The sequence below is a fragment of the Amblyomma americanum genome, chromosome 8 (genome assembly GCF_052857255.1).
Source record: "Amblyomma americanum isolate KBUSLIRL-KWMA chromosome 8, ASM5285725v1, whole genome shotgun sequence".
Taxonomy (NCBI): Eukaryota; Metazoa; Arthropoda; class Arachnida; order Ixodida; family Ixodidae; genus Amblyomma; species Amblyomma americanum.
The window spans coordinates 32,465,808-32,483,918 of NC_135504.1; the positions used below are offsets into that span (position 1 = coordinate 32,465,808).

General features: G+C 47.6%; 1 protein-coding gene and 1 non-coding gene across 2 annotated transcripts in view; both read left to right on the top strand.

Annotated features, from left to right (window-relative positions):
• The first annotated feature begins 7,199 nt into the window (after positions 1–7,199).
• Positions 7,200–7,271, top strand: TRNAC-ACA (transfer RNA cysteine (anticodon ACA)). The gene has a single exon. It is a non-coding gene; the product is annotated as a tRNA-Cys (tRNA).
• A 4,354-nt stretch (positions 7,272–11,625) lies between these two features.
• The window catches only part of LOC144102284 (fatty acid synthase-like), a 46,544-nt gene continuing 40,058 nt past the window's right edge, over positions 11,626–18,111 (top strand). The window contains exons 1-3 of the mRNA XM_077635586.1: positions 11,626–11,758; positions 12,923–13,249; positions 17,181–17,381. Of these exons, the coding sequence (XP_077491712.1) occupies positions 11,626–11,758; positions 12,923–13,249; positions 17,181–17,381 (661 nt within the window). The remainder of the gene's footprint in view (positions 11,759–12,922; positions 13,250–17,180; positions 17,382–18,111) is intronic.

An 18,111-nucleotide genomic window follows, 5' to 3' on the forward strand; every position in this document is an offset into this window, starting at 1 on the left:
TTTAAGGCGTCAATGGGCATGCGTGCGCTTCGTACCATGGCGAACCTATGAAAACTTCGTCTGCGAAGTCTCCGAACGCATATATCAAGAGAAACTCAGTAAGAAGATTTTTTTAGCTCATATCCCTTTTATTTATTTGCAGTGCCCGCATAAAATGAACGAAAAAAGGTAAATTACCCTCTGCACAACCGTCCGATCACAGCACCAACTTATACTCAGCGTTGTGGCAGACGGCAAGTCGTCACAGCGTCTTGGCTCATAACGGCACGAAGCGCGCATTGTGCAGCGAGTGAGTGCATGCTACAAATTTTCCTCTCTGTTCCCTTTTCCTCAAGATAAATGAAAAACGCCGTGTTGGGCGAACAAGCTAGCCGCCTTTTATTTACCATATAGGTGATCGCGGCTGAAGGGGGCCGCCTTCTGTCAGTTTGGCAGCAGTGCGTGCGGTTTTCACAACACTTTCTTCGGCACGATCCGTTGGCTTCTGCGAGGGTACGAGCTGCGCTGGGAAAGTCGTCTGACAAGCTAAAGCGTCCATTACGACGAGCATCGTTGCACCGTTATCCTCTGGGATCAGCTGGTGGACGTCGACGCTGCCGCGCCTGCGCCATGTCCTACCAGGCCACAGACCGCGCCTACATATACGGGCCGCTTTCGCGCGCTTTCCTCAGTTTGGCAGCAGTGCGTGCGGTTTTCACAACACTCATCCAAGTTCTTCCTCGTGCAGGTGAGGAACGTTTTCCTCATTTTTATTACCTTGCTGTTGTTGCGCGCACTGCTGCCAAAGAACCGTCCTAGTGTTTTCAATCAGTTATTTGTCATGTCAAACGTGAAGGAGCTTAGTAAGACGCTTGAGGATTTCAAACGGGAAATTCGTGCTGAACTTCGCTCCTTCAAACAGAGTGTAGAATACTGTAGTGAATCTTGTGAAAGTGTCAACACACTCTCCGCAGAAATAAAGGCGCTGCGCGAGGAACTTGCTAAAACACGCAACTGCAACCAAGAATTCGGTGCAGAAAATCAGAAACTGCACATGTAGATCACAGAATTGGAACAGTACTCACGGGCCAATAACCTTGAAATCAAGGGTGTGCCTGATAGCGAAGACGTTTTTGACACTGTGCAGAAGATCTGTGAAAAAGTAGGGGAGCCCGGAACTCAGGAAGATGTCGACATTTGCCACAGAGTACCAACCGACAAGTCTGATGTAAAGAACATTGCCGTACGCTTTGTGCGACGTGACAAGCGAAATGCTGTATTAGCTAAAGCCAGGAAGGCCCGTTTTTCCAGTCAAGACATTGGTTTCCAAACCGATGATTCTGTATTTGTCAATGAACACCTGACTAGGCAAGTCAAACAGCTTTTGGGAGCCGCAGTAGCACAGAAACGAAAGGCAGGATGAAAATTTGTTTGGACACAAGGCGGAAAAATTTGTGCTAGGAAAACAGAATCATCAGACATGATAAGAATCGCCTGCCAAGAAGATTTGAACAAAATTCAATAGCAGGACCTGCAATGCTTTTCCAAACTCACTGTCGCACTAACAGCGATATGGCTTCCGCACCAGAGTGTAAATACTATGAACTGGAGAATTTCAACAAAGCATTTAAAATACCGTCTCACTACTTCAGGGCATTTCACCTAAATGCTCGAAGCATTTAAAATAAAATGCAAGATCTACGCATGTTCTTCGATTACTTATCGGATAAATTTGATGCTATATGCACAGAATCCTGGCTTTCTGTAACTGATAGTCCACCGACAATACCAGATTATATATTATCACGCCGTCGTGCGGCCCGCAAACCGAGGCGGTGGAATTGCTATGTATATAAAAGCCTCAATTACATGTGAAGTTGTTAACGAATTAACATGCATTACATCCAGTGTTGAGTGCCTTGTGGTACGGTTGAAAAATATTCTTATAGCAGCTGTCTATAGGCCACCATTAGGATACAAGTCCCAATTTTTTTAATTCATGGAGACTTTGCTGTCAAGCCTCCATTCAATGCAAGGAGCCTTCTTGGTTATGGGTGATGTGAATATCAATATGCTCGGTGAATATCCATCTACTGAGCACCTGGAAACCATACTTGGAACTTTCGCTTGTTCAAATACAATTTCTTTGTCCACCCGTGTTACCGATACCAGTGCCACACTTCTAGATATCTGCATTACAAATGCACCTTGTGACCAGTGATTATCAGGTGTGCTTTCCCTTGATATCAGCGACCACCTCCCGGTTTTTACATGTCTGCCGACAACGATTGTCAAACAGAAAGTCACTTATACCTCTACTTATCGTGACATAAGCTCTACTTCGCTCGAGAAATTTTACACCGCGGTAGAAAATATTCACTGGGAAAGTATCTATGCCGAACGCGATCCTAGTCAAGCGTGTCGCCTCTTCCTCAGCAAATGTAAGGCCTGCTATGAGAAACATTTTCCCTTGGTGCACAATTCTAACCGAAGGAAACAAATACGCAAGCCTTGGATTACGACCACCTTGCATAAGAGAATAAAAGTAAAAAACAAAATGTACCACGCTTTCCTCCAATCACGTGATACTGTTCAACTAAAACAATTCAAGGCATTTCGTAACAATTAAATGCCGATTTAAGGAAGGCAAAATGTACTACTATCAGTGTCTATTTGCTGAAATATACAACCACCCAAGAAAGCTATGGCAAGAAATCAATAATTTATCCAATAACCTTAAAGCTAAGTGTCCTCTTAATATTGCAGCTTTTGCTGATTGGAAGACTGATATAGAGGCGTTAGATGCAATGAATGAGTTCTTTTCTAACGTCGGTGAATACATTTCTCCCAACAGAGACTGTGCTAATTCGTTTTCAATACTTCGCCCAAGGCTTGAGAATTCAGTTATATTTTCCCCAGTTACTTCCCAAGAAGTCATCAGCTTCATTGCCAGAATTATGAAGAATGTCGCTACTGGACTAGATGACCTACCTGAGCAGTGTCCCTATTAAACATGTAGCGCCGATCATAGCCATACCACTCGCATTTATAATCAATCAAATGATTGAAACTGGTATCTTTCCTTCTGACCTTAAACAAGCGCGTATAACCCCGGTCCACCAAGGGGGAAGTGTTAGTGATATATCAAACTGTCGCCCGATATCTGTTCTGCCCATATTTTCTAAGGTTTTTGAGAATGTTATTAACGCTCAACATACAAATTTACTTACTAAATACCATGCTATCAGCGATTCTCAGTACGGCTTTCAGAAAGGAAAATCAGTTGAAATGGCCTTATTACAAATCAGAGATGAAATACTTAAGAATATTGATAACAAACAATTCACTGTAGGCTTATTCATTGACCTCAGGAAAGCATTTGACTGTGTAAGCCATAATATATTACTCTCAAAGTTGCAAGATTATGGCATACGTGGCGTTGCCCTTGATCTTATCAAAAGTTACCTCTCAGACAGGAAAAAGTGTGTAAAAGTTGGTGACCTCACGTCTTCGATTACAACAGTAAAACATGGTGTACCTCAGTGGTCGATCCTGGGACCTTTGTTGTTCATTCTGTATATCAATGACGTGCAATTTGCCTCTTTCCCCGAAACTGGTCATGTACGCTGATGGCATCCTACAGTATTCAGGTCAAAGTGCAAATTTTGCGATCAGCCAGCAAATTTGGTCCACATGGTGTGGACGTGCCCGGCTAAATATGATAGCTCACGCACTATAGAATCCTGGGAGGCTTTGCTCCGCAGCCCAGACCCCAACGTCCAGCAAGACATCATCGGTCAAGCCCTTCCTGCTGCTGTATCCCAAGGGATCCCGGCCGACGGCTAGGGCCGACAGGGGAGATGGACTTCTCTCCTGGCGTTCATTGTCTGGTGTTACAATAAAGTTGTTTCTCTCTCTCTCTCTCCGCACAAACCGTAACTCAATTGAACACTGTCATAAATAGTTATTTGATCAAACTTGAAGAGTGGTTGCATAAAAATAGATTAACCTTGAATGTTAAAAAGACTAAATATATCACTTTCAAGCCACATAACAAAGCCTGTGACACAGAGCTAGTTCTAAATTTTCAAGGTACAGCTTTGCAGCGTGGGACATCAGAAAAAATTTTAGGCGTATGGTTCGAAGAAACCATGTCGTGGAATACGCATGTTAGCAAGATGGCGATAGAATTAAGCAAAACAGTTGGCTGTCTCTATAAGCTGAGAGAACTACTTCCAGTGAGGCTAAAAAAAGTAATATATTTTGCTAATTTCTACTCTCGTCTTTCATACTGCATTTTAGTTTGGGGAGTTACAACCATCCATAATTACAATAAATTGGAGCGACTACAAAAAAAGTGTTACGAATTCTCGAGAACGTTTATGAAAACCCAAGCCAGCTATCCACTGATCCCTTGTTTACTAAACATAATATGCTTAAAGCAACTAAATTATATGATTACAAACTGTCTCTATGTATGCATAAACATAATCTTCCAAATAATGCACACCCTTCCTTGCATGCTTACAGCTTACGTAAGGAACTACAACCAGTGCCGCGTACACGTACAAATTATGGCCGGTCCACTCTTGACTACCGTATACCATCACTGTATAATAAACTAAAAACCCACATTGACTTTACTGCCCCGCTTAACAGATTTAGACAAGAATTAAGAAATTTTTTGATGAGGCAATGGTATTACTGCGATCCAAATTAATGGCACTGACCAATAACAACTGACACCACTACTCGATCGACGGGCAACTGGTTGGTTTTTAATCGGTTAACTCTTGTTTGCATCATAATGTGCTAGCGTGTATTGGCTTTTTGTTTTAATGTATAGAAATGAAATACCTTATATTGAAATATTACTTTATAACTCTTCACGAAGTGTAAACACTCCATTTGCTATTTGTATAAGCTTCATGCTCATATTCATTTTTGACATCTGCTGTATGTATAATTATTAAGAAGTGTAAACACTGCATTTGCTCTAGGTACGACCTTCATGTTCATGTATCTTTTTGACTGTGCTGTGAAGTCCACTGCGTGATGCTGCTTCAGGCCCCCAAGGACCAGTCAAGCTGTCTGTGACAGCTTTTTCCCTGGGGGACCCCCAACTTGTAGGTTGGAAATAAAGTGGATTTGGAAAAGCCATGCGTCGCAGAAGAGTGTCTGAACTATTGTTTATACTTGTTGAAGTCCATTGGGGCAAATAAAGCAGCTTTGATATCACCCCTTTACAGTGGAATTCGATGCGCAACCAGACTTGTGGCTGAATGTTTCTTCTGTCGCATTGGTAGCGTTCCATTCCTCGGGAAAGAGCAAAAGCGCCGCTGGATGTTTCGCTGCGGCAACCGCAACGCAGTGACATCCTGCCGCCGCTCACAGTCTCAACCGAACCGACATCCGCTTCCGTTTTTTTTTGACCAATCAGGTGTAGCCGCTGCGGCAGATTATGACGCTTTTTATTATGACACAAACTCGGAATACGGCCCCTGGTTACACCCGATAATATAGTTTTCAAACAGCTAACAGGCGCTTGCCACCTGCAACGGTGGGCAGGTTGTGATGACGTCAGATGGTCACGTGATCCGTGATCTTTGTGGACTACCTGCTTTTCCGCTCACAACGCCACCAACGGCTGCTACAACCAACGACGCCGGATTTTCCGCACAACGGGAACTGTGACTGACATCCAGGCATTGAAAAACTGCGATAAACATCGTAAAGTATACTGCGTTTCATCTGTGCCGTGCAAGCACAGGAAACAAACAGAAAACGTAATACACCACTTTAATCACGTTGCAGTACCATGAATAACAGGGCATAACGCTTCAAACTATGCTAAACCAAGATAAACAATGAAAAACACTGGCCACACACGTGCTAGCGCATCCATTCCCGTTTTGCCTAACTGCGCCAATCGACCGTCATCTTTTTTTCTTCTCCAGTGTGTACGTTCATTCATGGTATGTTCCAGTGTAAAAAGGAAACGTTCACAGAAACGTCGACCATGTTTGCAGCATTACGCTGAATTTAATAATAATAATAATTGGTTTTTGTGGGGAAAGGAAATGGCACAGTATCTGTCTCATATATCGTTGGACACCTGAACCGCGCCGTAAGAGAAGGGATAAAGGAGGGAGTGAAAGAAGAAAGGAAGAAAGAGGTGCCGTAGTGGAGGGCTCCGGAATACTTTCGACCACCTGGGGATCTTTAACGTGCACCGACATCCCACAGCACACGGCCGCCTTAGCGTTTTTCCTCCATAAAAACGCAGCCGCCGAGGTCGGGTTCGAACCCGGGAACTCCGGATCATTAGCCGAGCGCTCTAACCACTGAGCCACTGCGGCGGGGTACGTTGAATTTGCTCCGCACCAAATTTCTTCAAGATGTGCCGAAGCCTGCCTATACGTTGACATGACGGATTACCTGCCTCGCTAGCCTTCATGAAAGGCCATTGATGCGCGTCACGTGAGCCTATAGCCGTGAGCTTCGTAGAACAGCCCGGGGGTTCGGTTGCAGGCTCTCCCCTCTACGTACAGCGAGCGCCTCCTCCTTCTCCGAACACAAAGACAAGTCTGTCCCCCACCACACCGTAAGCTAACGGCGGCAGAGGCGAGGGAATGGCGACAACTACAGACGAACACGTTTCCTAACCTACACAAGTACCACATAATCTTCCCCGACAGATATGACAGCAACTGCCCCTGGTGTGGCGGAATTCCAACAGCATACCATGTAACATGGGGCTGCTCCGGTCGCAAGCCCCCCGAACTAGACAAACATCACTCCGAGGAACAGTGGGAGTCTGCCCTGCTCAGCTCTGACTTGGCGACGCAGCGAAAGCTGATATCCCAAGCAAGAGCAACTGCGGTGGACATTGGGGTCCTGAAATAAGGACTCCACCCAAAATCTGTATTTTCGCCTCTCTATCCTACCTTTTTGCAATAAATGTTTTCTACTACTACTCTGAAATTTTTTTATTATAATCCAGCCAGCCACGCGGCCGTACAGCCGCGCACAGAGACCGGAAACCGCAGGGGCGCGTGCGTGCTGACAGGATTCTAACAGCTGCTATCATACGCGACTAGCTGTGTTCTGCAGCGCAGCTTTCGGAACCCGAGTGCCCAGTTTCGCGCTGCAGAACACAGCTAGTCGCGTATGAGAGGATGCAGCTGTTAGAATCCTTACAGCACGCACGTGTCCGACCCGCCGCGGTGGCTCAGTGGTTAGGGCGCTGGGCTACAGATCCGGAGTCCCCGGGTTCGAACCCGACCGCGGCGGCAGCGTTTTTATGGAGGCAAAACGCTAAAGCGCCCGTGTGCTGTGCGATGTCAGTGCACGTTAAAGATCCCCAGGTGGTCGAAATTATTCCGGAGCCCTCCACTACGGCACCTTTCTTCTTTCACTCCCTCCTTTATCCCTTCCCTTACGGCGTGGTTCAGGTGTCCAACGATATATGAGACAGATACTGCGCCATTTCCTTTCCCCCAAAACTCAATTATTATTATTATTATTATTATTATTATTATTATTATTATTATTATTATTATTCCGAACGCTGCCCTGCAGAACACAGGTAGTCGCGTATGAGAGGATGCAGCTGTTGGAATCTTTACAGCACGCACGTGTCCGACCCGCCGCGGTGGCTCAGTGATTAGGGCGCTGGGCTACTGATCCGGGGTCCCCGGGTTCGAACCCGACCGCGGCGGCAGCGTTTCGACGGAGGCAAAACGCTAAGGCGCCTGTGTGCCGTGCGATGTCAGTGCACGTTAAAAATACCCATGTGGTCGAAATTATTCCGGAGCCCTCCACTACGGCACCTCTTGCTTCCTTTCTGCTTTCACTCCCTCCTTTATCCCTCCCTTTACGGCGCTGTTCAGGTGACCAACAATATATGAGACACTGCGCCATTTAATTCCGTTCCCCAAAAACCAATTATTATTATTATTAATTTTCGCCGAGTACTCCATGCACCTGGCGCGTAAGAAAATAGTTTCATTTGATGCAAAGTGGAGTTTAAAAGGGCCTTCGACATTCGGCAGTCGTGATTGGAGGGAAGAAAGACACAGCAGGTAGTTGTGTAGTATAGGCACTCCTATTAGCCTGTATCCAGCATGTGATGCTCTCAAGTGTAAATTGTTCCATGCACCCTTTATATTTGCTTCAGACACGGACAGAAAGCGAAGCATCAAAGTAAATAAAAAAATCAAGACTTGAAACCCCTGATGATAGCGGAGATGCGCCTTCTTAAAAGGGCTCTGAAAGGGTCTCCAATGGGGATGTTAAAGGACGCCGCTGCACGAATACCCATAAGCAAGAATTTTTTAAATGCGCTTTCTAGAAGCTCGGTTGTCTGTAGTCAAAACTTGAATTTCAGCGTCTTGGCGCCTTACCCTCTCTTCTCGTCACTTTTTGCACACTGAAAGGTCGACGCGCTCCTCCGCGCACCATAACGCCGGGGGAGGAGCTTCCTGACTCGTCGGAGCGACGCGGCTTATTGGCCGTGGCCACGGTAGCTGTCTGACGTCTGAGAGAATCTAACCAATAGTCATCTCTGAACTGGTATACGCAGGAGCAGTGCGACGGAGGAGGGTGCGACAATGAAAGTTCGCCGGAAAGGGCTTACCCACCTTCGCGCCTGATTGTGGGTTTTCTGCTGAGTGCAGAAGTGTATTATGTGGCTCATGGGTTCATAACGATAAAATCCACTGATGGGGCGAGTTTATATGCTCTCTTCGGAGGGTGTTTCAGAGCCCCTTTAATTCAAACACCAGCCCTCATCGATCAGAAGGCATTGGATGGGTTTCGTTAGTATCCTGCTTAAATCAGCCCGATTGTCTTGCCGAGTAAATTTATGCGTTGCATTATTTACTGCTTATGTACACGTAACATATCAGACAACAAAATAAATTCATATCTACGATATGTTCTATGGTTTATGGGGGTCTAACGTCCCAAAGCGACTGAGGCTATGAGAGACGCCGTAGTGAAGGCCTCCGGCAATTTCGACCACCTGGGGTTCTTTAACGTACACTGACATCGCACAGTACACGGGCCTCTAGGATTTCGCCTCCATCGAAATTCGATCGCCGCGGCCAGGATCGAACCCGCGTCTTTCGGGCCAGCAGCCGAGCGCCATAACCACTCAGCCACCGCGGCGGCCCTAAGATTTGTTAGGTTTCTAAGATACATATACACGTCCTATAAGCAAGCCTGTTGGGCTGTTTACAGTGATAAAAGGTTGCACCTAAATAACTATACAGACAGGAAAGAGCTGTTATAATGTGAAACCTTCACAATGACAAGAGATCACATAGAAACGGCAGGCATGCGACCATCCTGCAACAGACAGCCAAACAAGGCCGCTGGTGTGGCTCTCCAGAAGACTCAGTGCGAGCTTCCGAACTAGCCCGTGGTGCAGTCTGTTCTTTAACGTTAATTCAGTTTAACTGGGAGTCGTGCGGTGACGGTTGGCACCCATGGCAGCAGTTTATGAAACGAGGATCTTTCAATGCCCATCGTGCAACCTGACACGTCGGATCAGTTCTCACAAGTCGCCCCGCTCACAGAACGGAGCGTTCTCGGTAAAAAAATGGCTGTGGTTTAGTTCTGGTTAAACCTGGAGTGACGCGATAGCTACAGCTGGCCGAGTGTAACTCGCTCTGTCGAATTGCAGAGTCAGTCTTTCGCCGCTCCGTTTCGGTGGGCGTTCCTTCTTCATCTTCGTCCCTGCACGTGACTTACTCTTCCCTCTCCACTCCGCCCCCTCCCCCACTCGGTTTCGCCGGCGCGCCGCGCCGCTGGCAGCTGTTTCGCACCATGTGACCAACCACGTGACCACTTGGCGTCGCCGCTCTGAAGGCTCGAAATGCTAGCGTACTGTAGCTATCCCTACAAAAAAAAAAGCCGAACGACGCCTGCTTTCACGGACGGCGTTAAGGCTCCCGTTGATGATGATGACGATGATGATGACCTCAGGCTTAATGGCATATACCCCCGGCGTGGGATTGGCCAGGGCACGTTCTGCTGAAAATCTAGTGTCGTCGTCGGCGGTGGCGTCGACGTGTGAGCGAAAATTCCTCGCAGAACCAACTAGGTGGGTCACCTAGGTCATCATCACAACCTCAAATTGACCACTGTGAGAGGTGGCAGTTAAATTAATGATTGGCCGCGAGAGGTTGCTGAGGAAGAGCTACCTGGGTCGCACAAGGCCCGCCGGTTGCAGCACCTGCCATCGCAGGGCAGTGGAGCATCACTTAACCGCGGCACCACTGCTCCAGGAGTGGTATGAGGACTCCCAGCGATCTATGAATGTAAAGTTGAGAATGACCAATTCCGCATAAATAGGCATTAACCTCTTAACGCTACCGCGTCATGCCCTTAAAGCGTGTCTTTAGTGTCCCCTGAAATTTTTTGTTTGGTTTTTGCGTGGACTGTTCAACGACACGTGAGCTTGAAAAACATGCCCCGGGCTCCCATCAGTGCAACACCTCAGCACGGCGTTTTTTCTTGACTCTGGCGTGAAACGCTTCTTTCGGGGCACATTACACTCACGCGTGAATCAGAGAAATCATTAAGACAAGGCCAAGAATATGAAAGGCTTTGCAAGCTTCCTAGAAACTTCCCTGGAAACTTCCGAACTTTATGCGCCCATCTGACCCCCCCGCCATCAGCTACATTTGCTTTCTTCTGGAGCCCACTTCGCTTCCCTAATACACCTACGATATTCGACAAGGATGTCTCTATCTTGCGTTCCTTCTTTAACCAAATCGGCTTTCCTTTTTGTACCGCGTTGTGCCAATAGGCGGTGTGGGCAGGTCGCTGTTATTTTCTGTTCATTTTCTAGCCCTCTCTAAGATATTTCCTTAAGTGTTAGACAAATCACTCTCTTTTTCGTAGTTCGCTGCCCAGCCTTCAATTGTTTTTATTCATTGTTTAAGCCTGCAAGTATCTGTTTCCTTTAGCTAGCACTTTACGATGACTCTTTAAACAACTTTTAGAAGCGGGCATTTGCCTCCAGCAATTTAGGTGGATGGAAAAAACATGAAAAAAAAATAGTCATCCAGTTATACGTGCATATACATTGTTCAAAGCTGCCGTGAGAAAAACAAAGAATTAGAAAAATTCTGCTATAAAGCTGCTGTCTCCATTCCGAAAAAAAAAATAATTTTCTATGGCACAGCACAGACCTATCCGAAAAATACTGCCACGTGGGGACCTGCCATGACTAGCTAGTGTATCTCTTTTCTTTTGTTTCCAGACTTTGCTTTACTGTCTACAGCTGCGGCCGTATATCACGATTTCCGCTCGAAGCATGCAATCGAGGGTTTTAACTGAATGCTTGGAGCATTTTGTACTTTCTATAGTCCTTTAGTGGCAACCATCAACGGAAGTTTAACCCTTTCGACGGAAAGAAACCGCTGCACATCCTCACGCGCGCAGCGAGCGTTATCCTCATAAGAAGCCCCAGTTCCATACTGACGCGCAGAGCACCGGATGCTGCTGTCCAAGCTTTAGCTGAACGCCTGCTTGGAGAGAGCGTACTACGGTGCGGTTCACGGCTGGCAAGCTCACGCACTGATCTAAGTTAGTCGCTCCCTTATTTTTCTGGTCCCTGTGTTTCTCAGGGAAGCAATGGTGGGAGATGGCTTCGTCATCTCTGGGATCTCGGGTCGCTTCCCTCAAGCGGGCGACCTGGTCGAGTTCAAGGAAAAGCTGTACGCCGGTGTTGACTTAGTCACAGATGACGAGGCTCGGTGGCCAAGAGGTAAGTATATACATTATCACCGAACGCTGTTCACTCTGCAGCATTTGGGAATTTGAAGTGTTTATCATTTAAAGGGTGATAATCCAAAGGTAGGCTGATAATTCAGACTCCTCGCTCTGTACTCGTTGTTTCGGGCAGATTGAAAATAAACGACAAGTGAAAACTTAACAAACCACTCCGCGAACCAAAGCTACTTTCAGCGCTGGACCCGTTGGTTTGCGCCCAGTCATTTATTTTCGTGCTTTGTGTCCTATATTCACAATCCAATGCTTAGATTAGAGGTGTGTGCTTTTTCTAGTCCGTCTTTAGTTTTGCGTCTTTCCCGTTGGCGGTACAGGGCAGGTCAAAAGTTATCAGGCCACAGGGTCTGCATTTTGCCGGTATATCCTTTCATTAAAATGCCGATAAAGCTATCAAGGTTCTCAAAGAGTTGATCGATAAATCTTCCACCCTCTACAGGCAATTTCAGCCTCGGAGGAGTCCTAACAACCCAACTATACCTCTCAAAAGCAAACCCTGTGGCCTGGGAACTTTTGACCGACCCTGTACGTCTCAGTGTAACAGAGTGGTTCCTCTGAGGCGAAGCTAAGTTCTTTCATTCACAGGGACAATAATGCACATACTCCAGCCTGCCATGGGGGAAAAGACAGGCGTACCTTACTCGGTATGGTTAGGTCTAGATGCACTGTTTGATAATGGAGTCAGCTCTCTTTCAGCCAAGCTAGAGTCTATGTAAAATAGACCAAGTGTAATCACTTGGGGTGACATCTGAGCTATTCAAGCGATGACGTTTTCAAACCACAGTGGTTGCACTCTCCTCGGGGCATTTGCATCGTAAGCTGGACAATCGGGGCTCGATACCCAGGGCCGCCAGGTACTCACAGTTCTTCCAATAGTTACCGTCTTTATTAAATAGTACCCAGAAAACGGGATTTGCTTCTCAGCTCTATAGCGGAGCCTTTACGGCACCCCTAACGACCAGAAAGGTCTCGAGAGGTGAGGACAAGCCTTTCCCTGCCATTACACATATTTAGAGCTAGAGAGGAGCCATATGTGTTCTAATATACGGCTAAGAATCAAACCACGTTGGCTGGGAGGGAAGGGTGAAACTTTGGGGACAGCACTCTGTACTCGCTGCTACTTGAATTCCACTCCTTTGCGCAGGTCTTCTGGGTGTCCCGGAGAGGATGGGCACCATCCGTGACCTGACGCGTTTCGACGCACAGTTCTTCAGCGTGCCGCCGAGGCAGGCAGACGTGATGGACCCGCAGCTCAGGCTTCTGCTTGAGACCACGTACGAAGCCATCTTGGACGCCGGCTACGACCCGGCGACATTGCGCGGAAGGAAAGTCGGCGTCTTCGTCGGCTGCTATGTGTCTGACACGTTCGCTGCGCGTAACAGTTGCCCGGACACCTCCGATGGCTACACGGCGCTCTGTTCCTTACAGTCGATGCTCTCTAATCGCATATCTTTCTGCTTCGACTTTCGCGGTACGTTATTCGGATGCATGAAATGCATTGTAATGCTACATTTTGACTTTCCAGTGTGCGGTCTTCCACGCCCATAAATTTCTGCCCGTACATATGCCAACTCACGTGCACAGATGCGCGCCTTTTCTAAGGTCAATCTACTCTTTCTCTACCGCTGTGCTTAACCTACACACTGCTGCACCTGCGCTCTTGTTGAACGTTGTGAAGAGGGCCAGAGTTCTTTGTACAGCAATCTCTAATGCATGGGCTGAGTTAGGAGCCCGCATTATCAGTGTTTACAACTGTAGATCAAAATCTCGATAGACACAAAAGCCTCCATAGGAGCTACGTTTTAGGGTGTTTTGATGTGGTATTTTATGGTATGCAATATTATAATATGGTATGACATCGTGTACGGGGTTTGACGTCCAGCTCTACACGGGATGTGAGGGACGGCGTAGTGGAGGCATCCGGAGTGGCGTTGACCACCTGGGATTGTTTAATGTGCGCCGAAATTGCACAGCACATGTATGGTTTCTTGTGTTGTAATAGTGGGGATAAATACGTCTTCCCTGTATAACTGCGGCTGACACAGTTCAAGACCACCGACCCCAACCCGTGATCGCGAGCGCTACTGAGCGCACGCCGGCCACGGCGGGTCTTGCTCTGGGGGGGGGGGGGGGGGAACAAAGGAACGACGCTCTGGCTAACACAAAGAAGGCATTTATTGCTGCAACAACAATAATGCCAGCTATCAACAAAATACGCTAAAAAATCGAGGTTGTCCGACTCACCAGCAAGGTTACGAGCTAATGTTCGCCACACCGGGACAAAATTTATTGTGGGACTCCAGAAATGATGAAAAATAGTGTCCCTGCCCGAGGAAGAGCTCCGAGACCGGACGGGACGAGACACGGGAGAAGTTCCCCCCACGAGGCGTCACCCCTCTGGCGGAGAGCGGAGCGCCGCGCCGACACGTCAGCGCGCGTCGAGTTCCCGAGCCGAAGAAAGCTGTCACCCACGCTCGCGCGCGCGCGGCAGTCACGTCGTCCGTAGTCCTCGTGGCGCTGCGTCGCCGGCGCCCTCTCTTGTTATTTAAGGTAACTAGAAAGGGCACCGCGGGGAAACAAAGCCTAAAAGGGAAGCTTTTAATGCGACAGCATTAGAACTCCCAAGTCGTAAGAGTCTGTCCGGCAGTCTGAAGCCTCGTTGGCAGGTGGCAGTGGGGAGTGGAATTTCACTTTCAGAGGGCAGGGCAGGGAGAGGGCGTGGATAGGGCGTACGGCGTGTCTGACAGTGATTGACTGGTTCACGCCATACGGTCTAAACCCCTGAGCTGCAGCGGCTGCTCGCCCGGGCGGAACACTAATTCTAACGCATACTCTGTCACGTTAGCAGCATTCATCGTCTTCATTTTCTTGCATTTCGCTTCCGCCAAAATGAGGCCGGTGAAGTTGGCATTCCATGCTACCACCGAGGGCTCAGCACCGAGTGCAGCAGCCACTAAGCTAGCATGTCGGATGCTATCAGAGAATTTAAACGAGAAGGTTGCTGTTGCACAAACAATTAACCCAATTTATTTTAGAACTTTGGGTAATTCAGCTAACTTTTCTTTCTTCTTCTTTCTTTTAGAGAAATCTTTTCTTTTGTTGGTCTCCTGAGGATGACTGAGAGTTCGAATTTAGTCGCCCCCTCTTACAAGGTCCCAACGCTGCACCCCAAACTACAGACTCATAAAACGAGCGTACCTTATTGGACGAAGAAACTTGAGTCGTTGAGAAAATTTCCCACAGGCCCTTGCTTGCTGGTCATCAGTGCTTACGATAATCACAATTTTTCTGAGTGGAATTTAATGGTGCTATGGTATAATTGACATTCGCTATAAACCGAGATACTATATAATGTAGTGAAGGCTTTTTTCATGTTGTTTATTCACTGGTGCCTGGAGGTGTCCTAAACACATTGACACACGCGGTACTCCCAGACTGCTCCGGAACGATCTGGTTCAAGAGTGACTGCTTGCTCGATGTTCGGGTCATTATGCATTGAAAATTCTTTGCCATATTTTTGAAATAGAGTGGAGTCTATGGTGGCGGCCTCTTTCAGCATCTCTCGCTCTGTCCTTCCCAAGCCGCACAACGCGACTGCGGCGTCTACGCAGAGCCAGGCTTCCCGTGGGTTCGTTCCGTTCACTTCCGTATTTACTAACTTATTCATTATTTTTTTAATTTATTCACTTCACGCAATCACAATCGCCAATGCAATGGAGAAGAAAGCGTTTATAATTGCTATAGAAAAGTTTAGATGAGAGAATGACAGGGCATAAAATTGTAACAAGCTTTAAACAAAGAGCACCAGAACAAACGCGTTACGTGATTATGTGTTCGGATGAATCAAGCGCGTAATACAACAAACCGACTGGTTGTGCAATGGTACAAGAACGCCGCCGCCGCCCCCGCAGTGGTTATGGCACTCGGCTGCTGGCCCGAAAGACGCGGGTTCGATCCTGGCCGCGGCGGACGAATTTCGATGGAGGTGAAATTCTAGAGGTCCGTGTGCTGTGCGATTTTAGTGCACATTAAAGAACCCCAGGTGGTCGAAATTTCCGGAGCCCTTCACTACGGCGTCCCTCATAGCTTGAGACGCCTTGGGACGTTAAATCCCCATGAACCAATGGTACAAGAACAAAGTGAATTATTACTAGAGCAATGTTAGGAGTGGCAATGAAGATAATTTGTGCACGTTCAAAGAAAGAAATATACTGCCGTTAATGTTTGTACAGTTTGTTCATTCTGCAAAGCTGCCGGCATGCGGCTCTATTGCTTTGTGATGCAAGACGCGACCAGATTCATCTTGATTGATGGCATCCATGCGGAGCCGATTGTACGTTGTTCGAGAATTCTGTGACAACTTTGCACGCTGTATCTGGAACGTTCGTTATCAGCTTTAAATTTCGCGCGGCCCAGAGCGGCGGGCATTCTGTCGACGATCGCTTGCTGCTTTCGCCGCTGCCGAGTCGTTCATTCCATTGTGTGCGCAGGTCAGCCCAATAAACAGTGTTCTTTTGCAAGAACTCTTGACTGCCTTGCTCACTGCCTGAACTGTCGTCACCACTACGTGACAATACAATTCTGTGATCAAAGGCAGTGAAAATAGAACAAACAGTGGGTTACGAAAATAATATGGTATTCTCTCTCTTCTTATACTGGGGTTAGCCGTTACATTTCGGCGAGAGCTAAATGACCATTTAGGATATTATAGACCACTTGGACGTCCTGTTACGTGTCCTGGAATCGTAGAGCACACGACAGTGTTTCCTTATTGCTTCCCTCAGAGTTCAGGATGTAGCGGCCACGTTTTGGTATAATCAAATTGTAAAAGAAGTCCGTGTGCTGCACAATGTCACGGAACCATTCATTATTAGTTGTATGTAACTACACTGCGCACTGATATTGTGGTTGCTTCAAGCCTAAGAACAGCGATAATGCAAACTAGAAGAGTCATGGAGACCTATGGTGCTAAGAACATGCGCAGAGCAATCAGCGGGGTGAAATCCGTCCAATAAACGCAAAAACGAGCATTCTTCGTCTAGCTTAAATTCTGCAATGTTCTACAGTTTTTATGGAGGAAAAACGCTAAGGCGCCCGTGTGCTGTGCGATGCCAGTGCACGTTAAAGATCCCCAGGCGGTCGAAATTATTCCGGAGCCCTCCACTACGGCACCTATTCCTTTCTTCTTTCACTCCCTCCTTTATTCCTTCCCTTGCGGCGCGGTTCAGGTGTCCAATGATATATGAGACAGATACTGCGCCATTTCCTTTCCCCCCCAAAAAACCAACCAATTCTACAGTCAACTGACATCAGCGGCCTGTGTATTAGGCCGGTTAACGAGGAAAATACCAAGCTTTCAGCTGATTCGCCTCGCATGAATCCTCGCTATACGCATCATGCAGGGCCCAGCTCCAGCGCGGACACGGCCTCATCGTCATCCATGACTTCGTTGAACCACGCCATGCTGGCTCTGTGGTCGGGTCAGTGCGACGCGGCCATCGTGGGCGGATGCAACCTGCTCCTGAATCCCTGCTCGACGTTGAACGCAGTCAAACTTAACATGCTTTCTCCAGACGGGAGATGCAAGACGTTCGACAAAGACGGTGAGTGCTTTCAGCGTTTCGGCGAAGCTTTCGACAAAGATTTTTGCGTAGTAGTGAAAATTCACCGACGCACTTTTCAGCACAAAGGAAACAAACTGCTGTGTTGAAACTGTTAAAGGGACCCAGAAAGGGGGTCTCAATAAAGGTACGATATGTCTGGGACGTTAAAAGACGACGGTTCGTAATTATCCCCCAGCAAGAATTATTTTAATGCGTTTTGTGGAAGCTGAGTTATGTGCAGACAAAATTTGAACTTCCGCGTCTTGGCGCCTTTCCCTCTCCTCTCGCTCGCCAAAACGGCGGCGCTCCACCGCCGGCCCCACACACTCGGCCCTCCCCTACCTCCGCCGGCTGCGGCGCGCGCGGAGTGGCCACGGCCGCGGTAGCGCGTGACGTCTGAAAGAGTTTGGCGCTGTGGACCAATGATAACCCCCGGCTGTTGACGTCATTTGCAAGACGTGACGTCGTCTGCCAGGTTCTCGTGCGAAAGCCCGGCACCGCGCGTCGCTGCGAGGTGCGAAAGCGAGAGTTTTTAAAAATGTACCGTAAACTTCCCGTTCGCTTTTGAGGTCTCGTACGCGGCATGGACGCTCGGTGGCCTGTACTCTACATAGTGCAAGCATTTTAAAGCCAAGCTCAAACACCCCTTTCTGTGGCCCTTTAAGCATCTAACTTAGGAAACTTAATGCAAATCCCGGTTATATTTACCCGGAGTTTTGCCTCATTATTC